Source organism: Cygnus olor, chromosome 2, assembly GCF_009769625.2.
Source record: "Cygnus olor isolate bCygOlo1 chromosome 2, bCygOlo1.pri.v2, whole genome shotgun sequence".
Lineage (NCBI taxonomy): Eukaryota > Metazoa > Chordata > Aves > Anseriformes > Anatidae > Cygnus > Cygnus olor.
In genome coordinates this window covers 91,430,362-91,445,179 of record NC_049170.1, presented here as the reverse complement: position 1 = coordinate 91,445,179, position 14,818 = coordinate 91,430,362, and the positions used below count along the sequence as shown (strand labels likewise).

Below are 14,818 nucleotides of genomic sequence, written 5' to 3'. Positions count from 1 at the left end.
AATAGGAACCAAATTTTTTTTAAACTATCTCAGACTCTGTGCTATACTTTGAAAAGGGACCGATACACCGGGATCCTAGCTAAGTTTAAGACCATGCTAGCCAAGAATCCTCTCAGAGAGCCATCTTGAAGTAATTTTCTGCTGGTTAAGCCTCTGCACCTCAGCCATACTCGTGCTACCATGTGAGGATGGAGATTTCAAACCTGGCTGAAATTAATACATTTTCCTACTTTAGAGTCAAGTTGCAAATTCTTGGAAAAGCACCGTGCTGTTATGCATGCTCCCCAGTTCTAGTGTTGGAGGGCATGTAGGACAACCCGTACTCTTTTTTCAGCAGGCACCAGACACATTGGAAAATGCAGCTTTTGGACAAAAACAATACTAGTTAAAGTAGGTAAGAAAAAGCATAATGTTAAGGGAATGTGAATACCACACCCATCTGCCTGTTTGTCTCTTGTCATTATAAAGCAGTGTATGATAAAGACCTTGCTTGACTTCCACTGTTTTCCACGTACTCCTGTACCCTCAAGTGACTGGCCAAATAGGCTTCCTTTCTGATGTATGTGCTGTTTCTCTCATTGCCACTGCGTCACAAAAACAGATAAAAGCTTGATTCAGCTGGAGTTCCTCCCTTAATATGAGTCACTTCCAGTAATAAACCTTCTGCAGGTTACATTCCGCTCTCAACTACCTACTAATGACTGCTTCATGACTGTCCTTTATAGCAAAACAACTTATTTTCAGTTGGTTTCATGAGTGCTAATCTGAATTTAGTTGTAAAGTTCTCGACCAAGCTTTGTTGTGTGCTGGCTGCTGCACATATTAGTAGGTTGCTATTGAAAATGCAGGCACGTCTTCTGTAACAACTTTCATACTGCTTTTAATTTCAGCATATAACTTTCAATTCTCCTATCTATCTTTAGGAAAAATGGTGTCTTTATTTTTTTTTTCTGATAGACTTGGCACAGAAGGTAGATTGGTGGAGACAGGATGTTCCATCAGCCTGTTATCTTAGCCCCAGTGTTAATTCTTGGCTTTCTCTTGGCTCTGTGGGACTACTTTTGGTTTGTTAGCATTTTATCTTCCATGACTTGTTGCATGTCCATATGCAATGAACAAATACAAAGCAAATTGATTTCCTCATATGAAGAAGTCCAGTTCATTTTCTCTCTATCAGGCAGCCATCATGAATACTTCTTAGTCATCAGACCTTCTGAGACCTTAGGAATCTTCCAGTTTAAAAATAAGATAAAAGTTGAGCTAAGACTATTGGAAAAGCAATGGAAATGCCCCTAGATTTCTGTTTTCCATTGCCACCACAATTACTTTCCCACTTCTGTTTTTTGTACTTCCAGTCTTCTAAGTTTATGTGCTTGTGTTTTTCTTTCTTCGTCGTCTTTTCTTGTTGTTGCTGTAGTAATAGCATGACCTTCAGCTTTAAAGTACCAAACAACAAAAACTGCAGCTCACAATGTCAAAAACTGAAGATGCGTTGAATTAAGCAAGAACGGATGTTTCAAGTAGAAGCAGTTGGGAAACCTGTAATTTCTGGATTAACTGTGTCATATGTTGAAGGATTATTAAAAAAAAAAAAAAAAAAAAACACTATTTTTTAAATGAGATGATGAAAAACATCCTTCGCTTCCTGCCTCCTGAATGAAATGGAATAAGTAGCCACACCTAGTTAGTAGTAGGAAGTACTGATCTAATGCAATTGAAACTCCAGATAATAAGCTACTTCTTCATAAATATTTTATTTTCTCCACTAAGCCCATATCAATCTGTGCTAGTAATCACGATGGTTTGCCTACTATTTATCAATTTCTGCATTTTTTAGAACCTTAGGGAAGGAGAAAACGTCACACAATTTAGATGGCACTGGAGAAACAGTAATCACGTAGCAATGAGGATGGAAAGAGGCAAGAGAGCTTTGAGACTTCAGTGTCTGTGCCTTCAGCACTTGGAGCTCACTGATCAATGAGTACGGCTGATCCAAAGCAAGTCTTCAAGGAACTTTGAAGTAAAACTGGACGACTTTGTCAAAATTTTAAGCCCAGAAGGGCTTTATTTGTTATCTGTTTTCAAATTCTACTGTTGTATTTAATGTCTTTCTATCTTATTCTCATTTTCCAACTTTAAAAATACTCTGAAAATTGCTTTTAAGACAAAATGAAAAGTTTCTTGCTGTAATTCAGATGAGTTGCTCAAGTGTTGCATGAAAATGGAGATAGGGTAGGTTGCAAGTCTGAGAATGCCCTTGCTGTGCTGAGTGATTGTTTTTGTGTTGCTTTTACCTCTTCATAAGGAGTTATTGCTTGCTATATGTTGTACCTGTTCAGTAGCTGTTCTGATAACGTGTTAAAATGGCAAACATCTAAACTGAGGTCTTCTGTGTGGCAATAGTGTCAGGAGTGTTCTTGCTAGAGTTTAAAGTTACAGCAAGTTACTGCACATTCAGGAGAACCCATGTTTCTTTGTACTGCATTGGAAACATACAAAATCTGAGTAATTTGAAAGTTTGATTAATCTCAATTAAAACAGTTCTTTTTTCAAAATATTTCAGCTTTGCAGGAACAGAGGTGGGAGATTTTGTAAGATGGGAGGCTATCGTTAAGGGGAGCCAAGTCCATGGACATTAAGGCTGAGGCAATTTCTCCTTCCTAACCTGCTGGGTGCGAGACTGCTGCAGTTCCCAGTTTCCAAGCAAGTATGTGCACAGGATACCTACTCAGCCAGCCAGGCAGCAGAGGAGAGCAGTGCCTTCACCAGTACCTGCAGACACCAAGAGCACCACAGAAACATGGACAGCACAGCCAGCCACTCCTGTATGCATACATCCTACAGAAAACACGGCCACAGTTAATTAAGATGGGCCAGACTACAGTGGTTAGGGCTTGGCCAGCCAAGCATACTGAGCAGCAGCTTGCTTACGTGTGCCTGGTCCCTTTTCTTCCCCTTCTCTCTCTTTTCCCATACTGCTTCTTCCCAGATGCATGCAAATTGCACCGTTTTCTTCCCTTGTCTGCTCTGTTACTCCTGCTTTTTTCCTGCATTGCTTCCAGTTTTCTGAGTATAAAGGTACCTTTACTCAAATTTCCCAAGGCTTCTTAGGTAATTTGGACCTAATGTGGCATTAATGATAGTTTTCTAGGCCATGCCGGCCTCGCAGGATTGTTCTCACTGAAAGGTCCCTAATCCCTTCAGTGCCCTGTGAAGTTTGGCCATTTCTTACAGAGCCCTCCCTTAACCACCTTTGAAATTCAGTGCTCTTTCAGGGCACACTCTGTAATATTTGGAAGCTGCTTATGTTCTCACCTGTTAGACCCTGCAGTTTCTTCCGTCACATCCCATGGCTGCTCATGTTATTTAATGGTTTATATGGCAGGAAAGGCCGTAGGCTGGGTTAGCACCCTGAGATCAGCTGCAGGCTGTCTCAGAGGCTTGGGTTCCCCCGTGCCTGTGCTGCTGTGGTTACCTGGGTCGGTTTGCTGGTTTCCCAAGCTGTCTGTGCGTGACTACCAGGGGAAGGCAGCACTGACTTGGGGGGGATTTCGTCTCCTTGAAATCTTCTGTCTGCTTTCTGGAGTTCTTCTCATCTGCAAGGACGTCTGGGACAATGAATTATTTTTTTTGACAGGTGATGATGATAATGATTAAATATCATTAGGTATCGTTATCATTAATTAAAGCCATTTGTAAATGAAGAAAAGCAAGTTCAGTTCCCCAGTGGGCATATTTTGCATGACAGTTTTGCAAGGCAGTGTTTTTTTTTTTTAATGATCTCTATGCAGATAAGGTGAAATCTGTGAGGACAATGGATGTGTCGAGTTGAGATTTGTTTCTTGGTATTTTATGAGAACATGCTTTGCCGCAGGCTCTGCTCCTCTTGCAGAGAATTCCAGATTAACTGGAAGCTGGATCTACTCCTGTTTCAAGGAGCATCTCAATTCTTAGTTCAGTAATGCAGGAAGCTGCTGCTTAGACTTTTATCTCGTACAGGAGAAACTTCCCTCCTCTCCTTGCTGTTTCTGAACACCCACTTCCCCATGGCCATTTTCTCCTTCCTCCCAAGGCTGGTTGGTCTGGCTGGCAGAAAGATGCTGTCTGTCCATTCTGCTTACATGATGCTAGAAATAAATGACTTTCTGTGTTGTCCCTAGGAATAGATGAGGACTGCTGGTCCTCTCTGGCAGCAGGGAGAGCAATCTGCAACACATCTTCCCAGGCCTTCCCTAAAGGTTGCACGTGGGCCAGCTTTCCTGTCATCCAGTGGTGTCAGGGCAGAGCACGGGAGTGTGACAGTGGTGTCAGCTTCAGTTACACTTCTCATGGTTTAGGGTGTCAGTTTTTGACTGGCAAAGAGTTCGTGGTTACATGGTGCTGAGGAAAAAAATATATATATATTATATATAAATATATATATAGGTATGCTTGTAGGCATCCCAGTCGTCCCTCACTTAAAAACACACATTTTTTCTATATGTCCCAGTCCTTGGCTGCAAAAGTGAAACTCCATCCTTTGTCTTCTATAAGCAGTCCTTCTTTTAGTCCTTCTAGCAGTGAGTTTTGCTAACAATTAACTGATTTTGTTCTGAATTTGTTTTGAAGCATGGACGGGGAATAAGCCCAAAGTCTCCTTTTCTTCACCCTCTCCCCTCAAAATGCAAAAACTAAAGCCAAAAAGTGTTTGGCTTAACCTAGCTGCTAATTCTTATCCCCCCAGCTGCCGTGCTGAATGTGAATGAAGCTGAATGTGCAGTGACTGCTTTTGTTAGACTTCTGGGAGTCTCTCCTCCACAGCTACACATTAATAAACACACACGTCAACGTGCACATTAATAATCCCCCTGACTGCCATTTGGGAGCACATCTGAAGCCCATTTGGATGTTGAAGGTATTGTTGCGATATGGCGATGGGTGAAATGTCGCCTATCAGGGGAGAAGCGTTGGGGGGGAGCCTCCCAACACATTCAGTACGAAGCCTGCAGCATGGATTTGAGCAGCTTGAAGCTGCAGAAATCACCATCAGGCTTGCTCGAGCTGTGGATAGGGCAGGACTGAGAAGGCTGTGGAGATATTTTTTTATGTAAAATTTGAGGATTTTTAAATACTAGAAAATTGCAATGTTTTTTTGCAGTAGAGGTGTTCAAAGCAAGGGACAGAGGTGGGTGTGGTATTTGTTGAAGGTTAATTAACAAGAGTCACACCCGTATGTCAAAGCCCGGGATTTTCTTAAACCTCTGCTCAGCTATTGCAGGGCGGGTCTGGAGTCAAGGCAGGGGCAGCTGAAGGGCACAGCGGTTTGAGCCTGCTCTCTGCTGTTGCTCCAGCAGCCTCTGCAAGGAGGGGAGAGAAGAAAGCCTTGCCATTTGCTCTACAAGTGTGTCTTCAGACAGGCAGGAGATGCTCACAGGAAGAGGACATGGAGAGGGTGCAGGCCTGCTCAGGGATGCAGGCGAAAGATGTTTATGCAGATCTGCATGGTTATGTTCTGCAGGAGAAGGAGGGTATGAGCTGGAAGCATGGCTTGGAAAGGCAATTATTTAAATATATATATATATACATATCTAGATATATATCTGTCACAGGTTACACCAAAATGGGAGGTGCTGTCATGGCTGAGTGAGAAAAGTCCAGAATGGGTTATGATCTCAGTGCATGTGGAAATTTAGGACGCAGCTGGGGAGGAATGAAACCTCTTAGTTCGGAGTAACTCACTTCACAGCCGAGTTTGGGGGGCGTAGAAACCTGGCTGATTTTGGAAAGGATTTGGTGTTCTTGAGGATCAGAAGTTGAACGTGAGTCAACAGTCCCAGGCTATTTAAGAAAAAGCAAATGTCATGTTGCAGTGCATAAACAGAAATAGGCCCCATGGGACATGGGAGGCAACCTTTACTCTTTGCAGTGCGTTGTAGAGCCCCGACTGGAAGGCACCGCATCTCAGCAGGGGGGGCTGTGCAGAACGGGGTCGGAAGGACCATCAGAGCTGTAGAAAATGTGATGTGTGAGGAGCAATTGAAGAATTCAGGGTTTCGAACTCCTAAGGGAGATGTGAAAAACAGTTTTCAGAAAGACAGGTTTTTGTGGCAGGAAATAACCTGCTCGTTGTATCTGTGATGGGCAGGGGAAGAAATAACAGGCCTAAACTGCAGCAAAGGTGACTTAGGTTAAATGGGGAAAGTAAGTGCAGGCGTGAAGAGACACTGAAATAGGTTGTACAGGGACGTTGTGGACTGTCTGCTAGTGAAATATTTTAAGATTCAGTTCAGCCAGTCAGCTGGGGTAACAGGCCTGCTTAGTCCACCTTTGGGGGGAAAGGGGAAGAATTCTGTCTTCTGAATTCTTTCTGAATAACTTTCTATTCCCCATTTTTCTATGACCCCCTAACTTGGTTATGCCTGTGAGTTGTACACTACAGGCACGGTTCAGTAAGGCAGCAGGAGAAGCACGGGAGGTGTAAGAATGTCCTCTGAAAATATCTTTTAAAGCAAAGGATGAGGACTGTAAAATTGGGATAGAGGGCTGCTAATGAAAATAAAATTCAAAAAAAATGGAAAAAGTAATTGGAAGATGTATGCTGTTTGTCGTGTTCCTCAATAGGCTGCCTTTTTGATCAGAAGAAAGTGATTGAGGAAGTTTGAGGCCGAAGGCAATACCAAGTGTCTGGACTTTGACTGTCTTTTTGGAAGGTTCAGCTGCCCCAGGCTGAGTGCTTTGCCAGAGTGCTGGATGGAGAAGGAAAAAAATGTTTTCCTCCTTTAGAGAATTAGGGCCCTGCCTCTTCTTCTTTGAAGGGCAGGACTTGGTTATACAGGAAGCAGCTGGAGCTTGATGAGAAAACTAGACAGGTAAATAAAACAGGAAACCTGCAGAACAGCCTATTGACAACTAAAAGGTAAAGCAGAAGTGAAACATTGGTATACTAGGAGGGCCAAAAGACACACGCAAGAGAAAAGATGAAAATCAATACCTGCCCACAATTGCACGTAGTTTGAGAGCATTACTTGATGTCTGGGGAGCAAGTATGAAAGCCTGGAGAGCATGGAATATGATCAGAAAGCTGACTGAAAGAAATTAGTGATTTATTTGCATCAATGGGTTGGGAAGGACATATGTGCATGTTATGCATTCAGATAAACCAGACAGAAACAAGCAACAAAAAAAGTTAATGGCAGAAAGATGCGTTGAGGTAACAAGTCTCAAGAATCTAGATTTAAGACAGTGGGAGAACAGTAAACTTAGTGAAAATAGATGTGACACCAGTGCAAAATGATTCCATGATGGTGCCAACAATGCCATCTTGTAGAAACTGCACCAAGATGCACACAATATGCTCCTAAATTAAACAGTACAGAGTACAAAGAATAGGGATTTAGACTGCTCATTATATCTTTGTTTGGATACTGTCAGCTTCTCTGGTAGCCTGGCTCTGAAGCTGCTGCAAGCACTGTTGTTTGATTGTGCAGTAACTCACCAGTCTAACAGTGACTCTGTGCACAACTCTTAGATGGGGAGGAGGGTGTGGGTGTGAAAGCCTTCCTTGCTCAGCCCCATACCCATCAGAAGAGAGAACTGAGCACCAAGATGAGTTTGTCTCGATATCTGTCAGTTGTTGCCAGTCCTGGAAGAGTGCAGGTGACTTTTGGGCAGGCCAGCAGTTTTGGTAGGAGACTGTCCTTAAGAGTGCACTCCCTGGGCGCTGCCATCCTGACTGCAGCTTTGTGACTTACTGCCCTCGAGGATTTCAGTGCACACCCAAACATCAGCTTTGCTGGGCTCATTACTTCTTTGAAATAATGGTCACCCTGCATTTTATGTGGTGTGAGTGCTTCTGTCTGCACAGTCAAGAAATACATCTGGAGAACTTGGTGCAAGTCCGGCATCATGCCAGAGCTCTTTTGGCTCGCTCAGTTGCTCAGGTCATTCACATTTTAGCATGGAAACTACCTCATATGAGCCCATGGCAATGTGAGAAGTCAATGTAAGGATATGGTGTGATCTCATTCATTTTGGGGAAAAAAAGAAAAGGGGTCAAAAATCTGCTAAACCAACCTTGCCAGCAGGTGAGATGAAAGCAACTCCCAAGTACATGGCATTTTGTGTCTCTGGAGCTCTCCTCTCAGTCAAAAAACGTCATTTCAATCCAAAGAGCTTGAAGGGAGAGTGCAGATGAGCTGTTACAATTAGTGTGCAATCTGATTAGCCTGTACCATTTTTCCCCAGTAGGCACTTGCTTGATCTGATTATAACAGTGAAGATATAGTACAGTTTCAGAAGACTGTCCTAGATTATCCGAGCTCACCAAAACCGTGCCCCGTGTATCTGACCCCTATTTGTATTGTTTCCTTAAGGCAAATAACGCATCAGAAGTGCCCTTATTCGCAGTCCTTGCTCCATGCCGGGAACCTGCCAAGATTAATCAACAAAGCATTCCCCTCCCCACCCCCTGCTTTCAGAAAGTAACCCACAAACACGTGTTACTCAATTACTGCCCAGTCAGAAATCTCATGTTGTCAGAAGTTGTTGTTGAGAAGATAGCGGTTATTAATGATGTACTGAGTTGCATGCTTCAGCATATCTCTGGAAATGATGCAGATGTGTTTACGTGCACATGACTGGTTAATTTTGCTTTGAATCAGTAACTAATTTGCAGAGAACATATGTAGCAAGGAGCTAGGTACAATTTATTCCTTGCTCCTTTAATTATTCTGTTTGTCTTTATTCCATGTTGTCGGGTTTTCAGCTACTGTTAGTAATATGAGCAAACTGAAAACCCATGTGGGTGAAGAGATAATTTCTTTAGCAAATAAGTAGGGAATTCTTTTTTATTTTTTATTTTATTTTTAATTAATTGATTTACTGCATCTACTGTCTAATGCAATACTACATAATTAGTTAAAACATTATAAACATTTTAAGTATTCCATTGAGGAGAGCACATTCAAGTCATTTGCAGTATCTATGTAAAATTATGTCAGTCTTTTTTGGTTGCTGACATGGAGAGAAAATATTTCCAGATATCTCTTATCATGTCAAACAATAAACTGAAACAGCATCAGTTAAAACTATTGAAGAAAATCCATAGCATCATGTGACACATCTGAGTTAGAGATGAATTAAAATTTCAATGTCTCCATTTCTCCATATATTGTAGATATACGACAACACTTAATCTCCTAACTAAACATAAAAAAAATATATTTACCAACAGAGGTATGATTCCTTTTTGACTAACTGTTATTTTGTATGTTGATACTTGTAAAAACCTTTTATTTCCAATGGGATCTTTCTCCATTTTTTCCCAGCTCACAGATTTTCATAGAGCCTTTGCACCATTGTTTTGGAGTCCTGAGCTTTCTCAGGAATGTGAAATTATTCTGGGACTCTTCCTTGGTCTCCTCTTCTGATGGGTTCACTTTAAGGGAATTATTGTTTGTTGCCTGATCATTTTCCTACTGCAGGTGAAACTGCAAATTCGTGCAGTACAAATTTTGATGTTTTTGAGAATCATTCTGTAGGTCAGTTAGAATTTGACTCAGTGTAACAGTTTAGCAGAAGTTGCTCAGAGTGTAAAATCAAAGAGAATTCTGATATTAAAGTCATGTCAAACAAGCAGAGGCATCCTTTTTCCTCACCCTGTGACTCTCCTGTTAACAGAAAAGTGTAAAGATTTGGGATATGCCTCTTTAAAAAAAATTATTTACAAAAAATGCATTTTTTCCCAAGGAAGTTTGCACTCTTTCCAAAAGTACAGTTTATCCTACTGTTTCCCACTCTAATTTGAACTGAATTTATTTTGTAGCTATCCCTTGAACAACAGTGATCTGCATCAGTTCAACATTGAGGAGAATGGTGGAACACCATATAGTGCAAAAATACCTGCAAGGCACCACCACCACCACCGTCATCACCACCACCACTCTAATTATGGCGCCCTTGCTCCTGACAGCAAAGAAATTGTTTCTGGAGTTCCAAATCCAAATAGTAAGTCTACTGCAGTGAATGTCATATCAATAACTGGGCTGGTTTCATATTTGTCTCTGGCAAGGAAGAAAAGGAAAGGAAAACATCATAAATTTATTTTTTTTTTCTTTTTCTTTTTTTCTTCTTTTTTCTTTCTTTTTTTCCTTGAAGAATATACTTCCTGTTATTATTTTCTAGTTTGGTAGTATGTGCAAATAAGACAAGATTTTACAGTTTCCTGGCTTGGCTATGGGATTGTGGGATTTGGTAGAGTGGTGTTCCACAGCTGAACAAATACCCAATTAGTCACAGATACTGAGTCTCTAGCTTCTTGGCACAGGCTATTTTTTCATTGTTACTGTTATTTGTATAATATCAAAAACCTATCCTTGTCTGCCGTTGTCTTTTGCTGATCTGCCCAGCTGGCCTTCAGCCCTTGTTTGGATCTGGCTCTTGCTTTCACGTCTGGGCAGAAGCAGCAGAAATTTTGAAGCACTGGACAAACACCATCTTGCTCTCTGTTTTGGTACCGGTGTCCACAGCTATGAAGGAGGAGTAGCTGAAGAAAAATCACACTGAGGCTGGAGTCCAGTCCAGTGCTACAGACTCTCTGGACTCTTTAAGAAAACTTCTGCAGACTCCATGGATTTTAATAAGAGTGGCAAAAATGCTCTCCCGAATGTCAGGGCTCAGATCAAAGAACAGAAACTCAGAAATACCTGAGAAGCTATGTTACAAGAACTGGTTTAGATTGGCTAAAAGATGTATGGAGGTGTCTATCAGAAGCACTCTTTTTCATCCCTAGAGGCTTACTGTCTTCTACTGTGCTGGTGCTCTTCCCTTTTGAGTAGACGGTGTTTTTCTCTGTGCTGCATAGGAAGGGCTTGCTTTGCTGTGCTATTTTCAGTCCCAGTGGTTGGCACCACGTTAGCTGGCGGTAATGGTGACAATTCCCGCTCTGCCCCACCTGCCACCACTGGAGTACATTTGCTTGCTCTGTGGAGATATCCTTGGTATGTAGAAATAGAAGAGGAGAGAAAACCTGCTTATTTCTGCTACAGCCTTGGGGAGTTTGGCCGTACGTCTCTGCTGCTGAACATGTACAGACCTTTTAAAGGTACATAACTTGGCCAGATGTTTGTAGGTTTACATGGAAACTGGAAGAGAAACATCCCTGCCATTGAGCAATCCTGTTTCTTGCTCTCCAAATTTATAATCTCTGCACTCTGCAGTGCATGAGATGCTGGAACTGTGTAAGAATTTCTGAAGATGGACAAAACAAGTGTGATATATTATTTTCCTTACCTCAGGGGGATGCTAAATTTTTCCTTTGTCCATTTTTTTGCCTTTTTAGTTGTAAATCACCATGAGAAAGGCATCTGTTAGGGAAACCTTGAGCCCGAAACAAGGATCTCGTCATGGATGGTGTTGTGTGCCCTTGACTGCAGGGTGTCTCTCCTCAGCAGCAATGCCCACGCATCTACGGGCACAGACACTTTGATCAGACTTTGTTTCAGAAACCCAGAAACCGTTTGTTTAATTTTCTTTCCCAAGGCAAAGGAAGTGACAGTTTTTAGGAGGGAAGTACAAGAAACAAAATGTTAAGATGCTCTAGATGTTCAGAGAAGTGGTCCTGAGCAGCAATATGAATTGCTTGCTGGGGCCTTAGATGGATCTACTCTCTTAGGAGCAATCTCCAGGAGATCTGCTGTGCTCCTCAATTCTTAATGTACTGAATGCTCCACATCAGCATACCTACAGAAGGGAAAATGCAGCGGTGGTGCTGGCAGTGGTGCTGCCAGCGGGAAGATGGTGCTGCCTGCTTGGCGAAGCTGGGCCAGAAGGCTGCATCCAGGCTGTCAGCCTTCCCACAGCACCGTGCCAGCCTCTGTTTTCCTTTCCCAAATTAGATGTGAAGCATGCCAGTGGAAATACACCCAGAGCCAGCAGTGATGCTGCTGAGGGCCAAGGCCCTGAGGGCACTGCAGGCCCCATTGCCCCGTCCCCTGGAGCAACCTCATGGCTCAGGCCCAGGGCCGCATGTCACCAACCGAGCCACCAGCCCCTGCCCCAGCAAGGCTGCAGCAGGGCCTGGCTCCAGCTCCAGAGGCAGCCCATGGCATGGTCCCCCAGCACACAAAGCTAATTCCCCCCAAAAGGCTAGCCCACGGTGAGAGCAGGAATGCTTGGGCTGTTGCTTGTGCTTTTAGGGTGGTGCTGTAGTGGATGGGACCACCTCCCTGGAAACCCTGGGTCAAAGCCACGTCAGCTGGTGCACGTCAGCTTGGCTACCTATTGGTTTTCCAAGGGACCACAGGCATTTTGTTACTTACTCCAGTTCCTACAGGCAGGACCCATCTCTGAGCTTAGAGGTGATTTTAAATGAATGCGAAGTGGAACTTGGAGTGACCTACCTGCTGGTACCTGTCATGTGGTCGAGACAGGGAGAAGATGCCTCCATTTCCTCCACTTACATATGCTCTGATAAAATTCCAGAGCCAATTCATGGGACTCTGGGAAGGAGAGGTGAAAATCACGGTATGCCTAGCCACGGTTCCTTTTAAATACTGCTGCATGTTTCACAGCAAGCACGCAGCCTGGGACTTTGTTACAGGAAACAAACCCAGGCCAGATCTGCCTGATTTTTCACATTCCAAGTCATTTGTCTACTTCGATTACTGGAAGAAATGAAATCAGGTGAAATAAATCTGACGTGTGTTCATGAAGGTGGATCAGCAGATGTTTTCATGCATTCAGCCTAATTATTGTATATTCAGTGCTGCCCATCACCTTAAAGCTAGCATACACAGATCATATCTTTTCATGCAGCAGATTTTCCCCCACATATTTTCAGTCACCGTACCAGGGACCACTGTGTTCAGCAGCAGATAGCATTGCAGTGCCAGCGCTGCTCCCTAAGCCTAATCAGCACAGCGACATTGTACATGGATTACCATGTGCACATGAACAGACCCACCAGCAGCAGCTGGGGCTATTGCAGAAAACAGCTGCCAACAAGCACGTCATATAGCTTGCAGAATTTTTATGGCAGAAAATGACAAATGGAAAGAAGGGGCCCAGCTTGCCTCTCAGAATCTAGGCTGAGCTTGCAGGTTATCACTTAAAAAAAAAAAAAAAAATAGACATCTTTTATTCCTGACCTGCTTGATGCAAAATTCCTTGTGTAACCCTGAGCAGAGAATGGTTTAATACAAATACAGCCTGAGTTTCAGGCTGGAATAGTGCTTTGAAAAAAAATAATGCTGCCAGATCCTTTCTTGAAATGAAAGCCTGTTTTTGCCAAGTCTTAATGCTGGCTCAGTAAATGTATGCCTTTTTTTTTTTAGGACCTCAACTTTTTGCATTTTTTTTTAATATCTTTCTTTGCAAAGTTGAGTCAAAAGGCTAAAATAGCTTGGTTTCTAAAGCTCTCCCTTCAAGCAACAACAAAAAAAATCTAACAAGTCAGTTTTAAATCACGGCATTTGAATAATTCAAATAATGCACTTTTCCCCCCTCTATATTCCTTTTTGACAGGAAATAGAATGTCTGTTTCTTTAAAAAAAAAAAATCATCACCGTGTCTTGTCTTTGGGACTACAGTCTTATGGCTGGGGTAATTTATTCCCTGGTACCACTGAGCAGTTTCACAGTCTCATATCTATGGAAGGAACCATAATGCCAGAAATGCTGAACTCTGCCATCACCAGCTTGTGATGAGAGGCCACCAATGGGAGGTCAATGCTGATACCAAAACCCCTTCTAGGACATTATTACCTCTGATTATATTTCACCAATGCCAAAAACAGCTTTTTGCTTATATCCCTGTAAGCTGGCATTAGCCGTTTGTCTCTAGTCAGCAAAGGCCTTAATGTATATTTAAACAGCTGTAGAATTAGATCTTGAGTGAGCAATATTTAATATTCTTAGGACAGTTTAAGAACCTGATCCAAACAAAACTGCAGGCAGTGCAAAATTTTTATTGATTTCAGTGGTCTTTGAATCAGACTCCAGAGACTACCAAATTGTTTCCAACTATTATCACTTAGAATCTGTGGAAAAAAGAAATGCAGGAGGCAGCAAGGATTCATTAAATTATCATGTAATGAAGCTCATTTTTCTCAGAATATTTGCAAATATACATATGTATGCCACACCATCCCTAAGACGTTGGCAGAGACCTTTCAAGACTGTCTCAAAAATACTTTACCTTGTCTTTCTGTGTCAGTGGTGTGCTCAAAATCTCTGTTGACAAAGCATAGCAAATTCCTGACAACAGTCTTAAAAAGGCTGGCATATAAATAAAGATGTCTGAGAGGAGCCAAAAGCTATACTCTGATCTCTTTATACATCACATGTTCTGAGAGTGGCACCTTGGCTGCATAAATAATCCCTCTGGTGTCAGCTGAGTTTTAGAATATAAGGGAGTGGGGGAAAGAAACATCTAGCCCTAAACTGGCAAAAGCCCTGCTGAAGCATAGGGATGGGAGAGAATGGGCAGGGGGAGGAATCATTTGCTAAATAGAACAAGGAAAAATGACCCAACAGGCATAATTAAGAAACATTTTGGATGTTCTTACAGGGAAGATGGTTTGCTGATCACTGTCTCTTCAAATGTGGTTGAGTGATTTGCTCTGCTGTTCTTCTGTAGCCTCCCTTCAGACTGTTTTACCTTCTTTTCTTTCTTTCCTTCTTTCTTTCCTTCTTTCTTTCTTTTGGGCATCTTTTTAGAATTGAGCTCAGGACTTCCCCTTCTTTATGATGAAACTTCTCATCTGAAGAAAATAGAAACGGAGAGCGTGAAGGTAGTTGGACCATGGCCAGCCCTGCATGTCAGCATGAACAAGGTATAGCAT

General features: G+C 42.4%; 1 protein-coding gene across 6 annotated transcripts in view; it reads left to right on the top strand.

Moving 5' to 3' along the window:
• Positions 1–14,818, top strand: part of EPB41L4B (erythrocyte membrane protein band 4.1 like 4B) — a 174,467-nt gene that overhangs the window by 93,154 nt on the left and 66,495 nt on the right. For all 6 annotated transcript variants that reach the window (XR_005817370.1, XM_040548999.1, XM_040548998.1 and 3 more), the window contains 2 exons: positions 9,803–9,984; positions 14,694–14,809. Coding sequence is in view for 5 of the 6 variants with exons in the window: in XM_040548999.1 (XP_040404933.1) it covers positions 9,803–9,984; positions 14,694–14,809 (298 nt within the window). In the remaining variant the exon portion in view is untranslated. The remainder of the gene's footprint in view (positions 1–9,802; positions 9,985–14,693; positions 14,810–14,818) is intronic.